The sequence below is a fragment of the Antrostomus carolinensis genome, unplaced genomic scaffold (assembly GCF_000700745.2).
Source record: "Antrostomus carolinensis isolate BGI_N321 unplaced genomic scaffold, ASM70074v2 scaffold7285, whole genome shotgun sequence".
In the NCBI taxonomy this organism is placed as follows: Eukaryota; Metazoa; Chordata; class Aves; order Caprimulgiformes; family Caprimulgidae; genus Antrostomus; species Antrostomus carolinensis.
The window spans coordinates 43968-53717 of NW_010317072.1; the positions used below are offsets into that span (position 1 = coordinate 43968).

The 9750-nt window shown below is 42.2% G+C and overlaps 1 protein-coding gene across 1 annotated transcript in view; it reads right to left on the reverse strand.

Moving 5' to 3' along the window:
* The window catches only part of OXSR1 (oxidative stress responsive kinase 1), a gene marked incomplete at its 5' end in the record, with an annotated part of 52362 nt that extends 43725 nt beyond the window's left edge, over positions 1-8637 (reverse strand). The window contains one exon of the mRNA XM_010168448.1: positions 8492-8637. Within this exon, the coding sequence (XP_010166750.1) occupies positions 8492-8637 (146 nt within the window). The remainder of the gene's footprint in view (positions 1-8491) is intronic.
* Positions 8638-9750: the final 1113 nt, after the last annotated feature.

Below are 9750 nucleotides of genomic sequence, written 5' to 3' on the forward strand. Positions count from 1 at the left end.
CATGTCCTCACCCCCAGATCTGGGGATCCACCCCTGATCTGGCATTGAGCAACTCTGGGGTCTCAATTCAGTCACACCTGCCCTCAGGCTCCCTTTCTGCTCCAGCATGGAGTCCTCCATGGCCTACACGTGTTGAACTTTCATGGGCTGCAGGGATCTTCTTTGCCTTCTCCTATTCCACGTGGTTGAACTGGGTGTCTGAGGTTCTCTGTCCTCTCCTCCTCCTCCTTCCTCCTGGCCATGATGCTCTCTCTTTGTTTAGGCCAATGGATGCTTGCCTTTTGCTCAGGTCAATGGCCTCTCCTCCAGGCTCTCTCCACCTTCTTCTTTTCAAGACAGTCCTTCCCCTCACAAATATGGATTTGCAGTCAGACTGGGCTGGGGGGGGGGGTCTCCTCGCTGGAGCCAGGGGAGCTTTCACAAAGCTTCTCACAAGGTGGCCCCTTCCCAACACAGATGGTTAAAGGGAGATGTGGTTCAATGACAGATCGTGTCTGCCTTGGCCTTTATCTCCTATCCATCGCCATGCCTCCAGCCCAGCATCAGTGCTCAAGTAACCTCACATACACATCAGTGTGGGGGAAGTTTCTCTGGCTAAAACCAAAAGCTTAAAAACCAGTTTTCAGACAGATCAGCTCTTTCAGTGCTACAAACACTAGACCTAGCCACATCTCCCAACGTGGAGACAATCTAACCATACCAACCTTCTCAGCCCCATTTCTTCCTCCAACAAAAGAGGCTGTTGCTTAACATATTCACCCCAATGCTCATCACTGTTGTAACACCAGCTCGTGGCAAGGAGGATTTGCCAAGCAGCAAGGGTTTCTGACAAGCTTCAGCCCTTTGGCAGTCAACGCAAGAGAGAAGCTACGTCTCCAACCAACTTTTTAAAGTTTCCCCTACTCAGTCAGAACCTCACTTCTTTTCTCTCCTACCCCCCACAAGGAAAGGACCTTGCCCAGCAGGCTTTAAAATGAGGTTTTCATACCATTGAACAGAAGCTAAAAATGCACCAAGATTTCTTCCACAAATTCATCTATTCAGCCCTTCCATTTCCTGATCCTGCTTCCTAAGAACTTCAATGGGGACAAGGCACAAAGCTCCTTTAACAGCTGCTGCATGAAAAGCAACACGCAGAGCAAGCGGTGGAGTCACAAGGTCTGCCTCCTGCCCCTGGAGGCCCAGATATTTTTGGGAGGCCCCACCTTAGTCATTGGTAAGAGAGAAAAATAGTCAAGTTATAACGTAGCCTTATTTCAATGTTCATGTCAAATCGTTTAACGTGCGAGGAGGTGGGCACACTTCACATGGTAATTCTAGTGATGCATGGCACCATGCTGCATGCCAAAACATGCTCCCAGTGTGCTCAGAAATAGGAATTTTCCCAAAACTACCATATGTAGATCACCCCAGTTTGAGTATAAGATGGATCAGGTAGGAGAAGAAACAGGAAAGCCAGTGATCCACACATCTCCTTGCCTTGAGCCTGCCATGATGGAGAGATGAAAGTTCATTCCAGTAAATACATAATCAATTTGGATCAAATAAAGTTCAAAAGTTTTTATATAGGGCAGCTCAGAAAGGTCTTAATTTCCAAAAGGCAGCAAGCACCCCTGTTCTGGAGAAGCAGTATGTATATCTATACACACACGAGGTACAAGCCAAGAGCCATCCATATCTGCAAAGCCACCCACAGCTCTTGCTCAGCAACGTTTGCAACATGACACAGAAGGAGAAATTCAAGACAACCAGGGCTCGAGAGAGACTTGACAACTCAACTTCCTTCTCCAAATTCTAGAAGACAAGTTTTAAGCACAGCCAGCATAGGAAGAGGAAATCAGATCTCCTTATATCATCCAGCTCTTCCTATAAAATGGAGAAAGCAGTTGTAAGCTTGGGTGTCTGTATGGGAACAGTCCTCTTGGCACTCCCAGTCTAGCTTGGTGATGCTTTCCAGGCTGCCATGAAATGATGGATTTCTGTAGCAGTTACCTATTTGCTGTCCTAAATGTTTGTGAGTTTTCTCTCAGTTTTGTTTTTGAAAGTATTAGGCTTTGCTTTTTAAATGTCAAAGTTTCATAAGAACTCTGCAAGACAGGATGTAATTTGATTTAGTAAACATGCAAAAATAATTTCTGATGCAGCCTCACAAAATTTTCAAGTGTGCTTAATATGTTACCACACAAATTTAGCAAGTGACCTTTTTCGCCTGCTTTAGCATAAGACATGTATGAAAAGACTGCAGTGGTCTGAATAAATGTTTAAAGCATCTCCACATATGTAGCTTTTAGGATCTATGAAGGCCAGAAAATCCACTGCATTACAACAAGGGACAATATTCAAAAGCCATCTTTGTGAAGTGGGTTATTTGCTTTATGCATCACACTAGAAAATACGAAAGGGGTGAACACCAGGGATTTAAACAATCACTCTGCTGCTGGAGAGATGCTGCAAGAGCCTCTACTAGGTGATCTAGTCCCAGGAATCTACATCAGATAAAAGCAGTGACATGAGAAGGATGTCAGGGAGTGGTTGTACATACATGTGAAAGGCATTTGGTTTCTTCTGTTACATTTTCACCTGATACAATTAATGCTGCAGTGAATGAAGCTTATTCACCCTGGAAACACATCAAACCCAAATACTTCTGACAACTCAGGAAGGGCTAGAAACCATATTAGGTGAGTGTGCAACTCAGTCATGGATCACTGACCAACCCCTGGTATTGCTGTAAGCCTTTCAGAGATCACCCCGACCTCTGCCTCCTGCTCTTCATGGTATTTGTCCTGTTTCTCATCTCCATGTAACAAAGGGAGGGAGAAAAAAAACCCAAAATCTCACCTCCCTTGTAATGTGCTGCATAGTAGTTGTACCAAAAAGTTGTTTTTCCCTTGGACTAAATTGAAGTTACTTGGAGTAACTGCAAGACATCCAGTGACAAAGTCCAGAGGCAGGAGAGTGACGTGGTGACAGTCACCTGAACTTACCAGTCTTACAGCAAGTGCTTGGTTTCAGGCATCCCCCCGAGAGCTGCTGCAAGGACCCAGGTAACACGCAGAGCCCCAAACATTGGGGCACTGACATTAGCCTGGAGCCACCACTGCAGAACCCCCCAACACTCCTATGCTCTCAGCAGCAGCAATATTTACCATCAGAGTTTTAACTGCCGGGTTTTTAGGCTTCAGAACAGAGATTGTCTTTATCCACTTCGAGGAAAACTGTCTCCGCAGGAGCTATTGTTTCTGGCTGTCTGCAGATTTGGGATTTACATCTGGTTCATATTTTTCTCTTTGCAACCACAAAGAAACTTCCCCCCAACCCCAACAATGAATTTCTGGATGATGCAGTAGAAGAAACAGTCATCAGGAGAACATGCTGGTTCACCAAATCACCACAATATGCTCCAGACTGACTGCCATGCACACAGAGCGGATATTCAGTGGTCCTTATGCCCTTGACATTGCTCAGCAAGATGTTTATTTAGGGGAGCAAATTTATATAAACAGCTACCTCTAAGAGTTATTTCTGCCAATTCCATACTATAAGGGAAAAGAGACCAAAGTCCACTTCTCTGAAAATAAAATTCCCCTTCCCATGGCCAAGCAATAGCTAGCTTTCAAATCACCAGTGACTTCAAAACCAAACTGGCAATTAAAGGTGAAAGGCTCCACATCCTGTTACCCATCCCTCAATCCTCCCCTCCCAAACTTCAGTTCCAAAACAGACTCCCCAAAATAAGATGACAGTACTGTGGAGAGGAGGGCTGGGAAATTCTCCTACAGTACTGCAACAGGAAACAAAGTACAGTATTTTAGTCGTCAAAATAATCAGAAACATACTGGAATCCAGTTTAACCACAATACCTGCCAGCACAGCTATCACTGCATTAATCAACTATATGAAAATTAAGCTTGAATCCTGTAGGACATCTGAGTTCTGCCAAGATATATCTATCAGCTCCTTCATCTTAAATCGGAAACCTGCTACTGGAGGAGTGCTCACTGCAGAACCCCCCATACAAGTGTTGGTGATGTGAACGTGCTCACATCCAGGCATCCTTTTTTCAGAAATTGTTTTTTCTTAATATAGGTAGATGAGGCAGACAATTAAACCTTGATCCTATGACAAAATCATCCTAAAGTCTAAAAAATAAGGTAATATATTTGGCATAAAAACATAGCAAGAATATTGTTTCCAGGGTCTCTTTAAAGCAACATTCAAACTGCTGCCATGGCACCCTGCTGCCCCACACTCAGAAAACTGATTTTTGAAACCAAAACAAACCCCAAAATACTCTGTATGGGGGCACAAGCTGATTTAACTCAGCATATCAAATGTGCTGTTGCACCTCTCACCCTCTAAGTAAAGCAGCAAACAAATTAATAGCTGGATTACTGCCATGCCAGTATTTCAAGTGCATGCAACCCTAAACCACTTCCTAAGGTTTTTTTGTTTTTACAAAAAAACATGCAAGTATCACATTTATTATGCTGCAATAGAAGAATCTGATTTTATTTGAGCAGGTTATCGTTTCACCTGGACCAAGTGAAATATTCAGTTACACAACAGCTAATCATGAATAGAAGATAAGCTCAGAGATAAAAATAGGGAGAAAGACAGAGAGACCTTGTAACAGTTAATCAGCATGATTCATTTGTCAGACTGCCATAAAGAGCACCACCTGAAAAAGCCTTGAACTTCCCTCCAACAAGCGCCTTTAAGCAATAAAACCTCTTGGAAATAAAACTAAAGCAAAACCAAGCCAAGTCAAACCTCTGCTAGTCCCCCAAATCCACATAGGAATCAAGAGTCCAAAATGGGGAAGAGGTGTGACATACCCTGTGTGTCACCCAGACAAGATTAGCCCAGGAGTGACCCCTCGTAGCACGTCAGTCTTGCAAAAAAAAAAAATGTGTGCGAGCAGATTCCTACAGGACAACTTCATCCGAAGGTTTCTGAGTCTGGCCCTCTGTCCTCAGCACGCTGGCTGGTGCCCAGGTATTTAACCCACTTAACGTGAGCCGGATCGTTAGGATTTCCAATTGTCATTGGGATCGTGGTGCTACACAGAAAAGTGCAACGGGGACGGCAGGAGCTGGCACGGGACAGGCACGCGGCGGCGAGGGCAGAGAGCTGCCAGCTCTGAGGTACAGGAGGCAGCGGTGATTCTGGAGAAGATGGGGATTGTTTGTAATAGTTACCTTGGTATAGAGGGTTTCATGGAAATAAAACTGATTCTCCCTTCTCCTTTGTCTTTTCCATAAGGCCTCAGACAATGTTCCCAACAGCCTTTGCAAGATGAAAGCAAAAAAAATATCACTTTGGACAATGTGGGAGACTTCAGCATTTGTTGCTGAACAATGGCATCTATTAAAGCCTCAGCCTCGCTCTGGCTGTTAATTAGGAAAGTAAACAAACAAAAAAAAAAATTATAATTTAAGCCTTCACTAGATATTTGGCTTTCTAATCTCCTCTAGAGAATACTGTCAAACTACTCTCCTGTCCAAAGCAGGGATTTACACTTCCACACGAAGCCAGCTCCCAAAACCTTAATTGGAAGTGGCATTAAGTTCAAGGCAGGCTTATGCAGAGTAAGATTCAGCAGCAGCAGAATTTCATTAAGCCAGTCTTCCACGTGTCTTAACTTCATTTACCCATTTCAGATGATGCATAATTTAAAAGTACCAAGCAGCTCCACTGTCAGACATATATTCTCTGATCTCACTGATGATTTACAGCAGTAACAAGCTGTCCCCGCTTCATTCAGGTCAACAGCACCCATAAAATTTCAAAATTCTAAGATATTCATCCTTTGGGCTTTGCCACCAGCCTAGTTGTCCAACTTCAGATGTGCTAATTACATTCATTTCACCCATTCCACATCTCTAACTCGATAGAGTTGTTTTCTCCTAGGTGTAACACAAATGGAGTTGGGATATTTAGTGTAACTAGCTGAACGCTGTGCTTGATGGCTGCTTGCTTTGGTTTGGTTGGTCCGGGTCTAACCAAAGCCCTTCAGTTTTGATCCTTCACAGCTGACCTTGCTTTGGCTTGAAGTTCACCCCAACTGCAGCTGCCCCACATCACAGACACTATATTCAGCAGTTCAGCCATCACCTGATGCTGTTTTCTTTAGAGCCAGATCCTTTAAGCTGACCCAGGGGACCAAAGTTTAGTTATTTTAAACACTTCCTCTCAGAGCATCTCTGGCACAAGTGCAAGATTTCCACCTGCCTTTCTCATCAGGCATGACCAACATTATGAACCCTTGAATTAAGCAAAATGGAAAAACCATACAGATATTCCTATGCATGAGGAAAGGTCCTGTCTGCACCACAACTTTACACTGTGTTTTTCTCAGCCGTGTGCACACATCTAGATAAAATATAAGACAGCACAATTAACTCCACTAAGGAAACATGTTTCATCCCTCAAGGGTGTGCAAGGTTGTTTTCTGCCAACAGTTAAAAACCCCATCCTTTGCATCACACAGGTAGGAAACTATACAACTTTCCTTCTGTATCATGATTATTACCACTTCTTCCAACTTCCCAGACCACCATGTCCCAACACAATGAGGTAATCAAACCACTTTTTTACTGATAAAACATTACACAACTGTCAGAGCAGCCCCAAAACACAGGGATACAACACGTGAAAAGTAGCTGACTCGGAACCACAACCTTATCATAGAATCATAGAATGGTTTGGGTTGGAAGGGACCTTAAAGATCATCCAGTTCCAACCCCCCTGCCAGCAGCAGGGACACCCTCCACTAGAGGCTTAGGCTGCAGCAATGAGACAGCTTTGATTTCTTTGCTGAAATCCCCTGAAAAATGCTTCAAACAAGCAGGACAAGAACGGTTGTAGCAGGTTTGGTTCAGTTTGATTCCGAATGATTCAATATGAATCACATTTTCTTCAGACCAAGCAGTCTGAATTTTCTGGGAACATCATCTTTTTGCTGAGTGCAGTAAAAAAGCAACACATGAATATATCCTCTATAACCTTTATCCCAATTACTAGTTTTGCTGTTTCACTACAGCAAGTCAAATGGAGAATCACCTCTCAAATATAGAAATCACTATGTGAAATCTTCAGAAAAACTGATATTTAACAGGTTAAATAAATCTTTGCTGCTTCAACATATATGTTTTCATTTCATTAGACCAGAAGACTAACTAAATCAGTCAAGCAAATCAACTGCAAGTCACAGATGAGCACTGTTTGGTAAATTACCTATGGTAAGGGTGAAAAATTACCAGGTACTCCATGAGTAAGCTGGTCTACTACTTCTAACTTCACAGAGCTGCCTGAGGTCTTATTTCTAAAAAACTAAGTTAAGCAACCAGCTATGAAATTAAAACTGCCTTCAATGAAGAAGACAACCATTCTTGTCAAATCAATAATTTTAATAGGTACTGGAAACCAAAATTTGAGACTTCTTTCAGGGAAAAGAATTCCACCAGAATTCTTTCCAACCATTTCTTTCTTTTTAAGCCAAACCAACCTACAAATCCAGTCAGTTTGACCAAAATTATGAAATAAATACTCCTTGGGTTTTCTAATTAAAATAACATTTTAGCAAAAAGAGTTACCTCTTCTTATGTGGCTATCATAAGAGGAGAGACACTTACTCCAGCACAGCAGCAGCAGAGCTTACAACAGCATTGTTCCTGAAGACAGCCAAGCTTACAAAATTCCCAATAAAGAAGAGGCTGTTGTTCCCAGCAGCAGCCTGTGGCTGGGACGATGTATATTACCCACAAGCAGTATATTCTATTTTCAGCTCATATTTAAGATTGCAAATCTCATTCTTTTTAACAGCAGAACATAGTATCTTACCTGCCTGAGCTACAACCACACCTTGACACCAGGGGACAGGAAAACATGATTTAAAAATACCTCCCAAATGACATAGCAGCACAAAACCCCATGTTTCAGTGATCCATCAAATCACAGGCCATTAGTTAGCTGGGCTTTGCCTACAGAAGTTTTTCCATTAATTTTGTTTCCATCTTTCTTTTTTTTTTTTAAATCAAGTTATCCAAATTCAAATTTCATTATGTTGATCTTGCAGCTAGCCTTGACAAAAATAAACAAATAAATAAATAACTGGGCTTGAAGGGCTCAACAGTTCTTCATGCAGTGCTATTGGTGATTTGTAGCTCTGCAAGAAACAAAACCATCAGAAGTTTTGCAGCTCCAACAACTACACTTTGGTGTAGTTGGATGTTGACATGTGGAAAGAGATTTTCTATATCAGAACTTTCAATAACCTGAAGTTCATCCAAACTTGGCCTAATCATAATATTTCCTAAAGCAGCAGCTACTATCTAGACATTTGAATTCTGAGTTTTGATTAAACTCTCGCCTTTATTTTCCTCCTTCCATGCCCTCACAGCTGGTTGCAGGATGAGACTGCATGTGCTCAGCAGCTCTGTTTCAGCAACACACATTTTGGGACAAAGATAAGAAAAATGAAAAATACCTGTGGATTTGTCCATTTTTATGCAGATAGTCCAGCCCCTCCAGCACCTCCTTAAGGATCGTGGCTATACAGGGTTCATCCAGGACACCAGTTTTATGTTCTCCTTTGGCCACAATGTGCTTTATAATATCCAAAACAGAGCCTAGAGAGAGAGAGAGAGAGAGAGAGAGTTAAACATTTGTTTAAACTAGAAGAATGGATTCACAGCTAAGTGTACTTTTTAATCACTTAATATACAAGTCCAAGGAATTTATTGGGAGGGGAAGCAACGATGGTGAGGATCAGAGTCTGTAGCTGAAGTCTGTGCTGCAGGAAAGCAGAGGTAAGGATGCACACCCCACACACACAAGCCTCACATGGATGCAAATGATGATCTTAACTTGATGATCTCAAAGGTCTTTTCCAATCTAGGCAATTCTGTGATTCTGTGAAATCCTCAAGGTGGACTATAAAATCCCTGTGATCAGAAGTAACTGAGAAGATATTTGAACAAGCCAAAATGTAAAGTGTACATGCACAGGACTCTCAGAAGGTTTTTAAGTAGATCCTAATGCTACAGCTGTTTTAATACTGAGTTCTGGAGAAGCAGGAGGGGGAAATGGAAAAAGCAAGGGGCTGCCAGGACTCACAAGCTGAAGGCAACAAGCTTGATAAAATTAGACTCTCTTTTTCAGCTCCTATAAACTCCACACAGAAGAATAGCAAGAAAAATCTCATACATTAAAGGATGACACCATCCTAAAAGAAAAAAAAAAGTGGAAATTATTAAATAGAGAACAAATGAGGTTGGATTTTGACAATAAGTCACTTCTTCACTGGGTACAAAACCGGAATAGCTTAGATCCTTCCCTAGAGACATCACGCTTAGTCTCTCTCCCAACTATGGTGTGAATTACATCATCCTGCATGACAAACCACACTTTATAGAGCAAACTACCTCTTTGAATTGCACCCAGGAATAAATGGAATCAATGACTAGGAACACGCCTCTTGTGCAAGGTTCTGTTCTCATGATATAGTGAGTACTGTATCCTTTGTATTTGCATCTGGACTGAAGACAGGCTGCTCAGAACTATATTTTCATTGCTCCAGTACAGGATTGTCTAAGCCTGTTTTCCAGGCCTGTGCTTATTGAGCCCCTTCAAACTTGGCTTTCTCTGTTTTAATGGCTAGATAGTCAGTTAGTAGAATTTTTACAGCTATGGACACAAAAGAGTGCCAGCAATACTGGGAAGTTCTTAAAGAATGAGAAAAGCAGG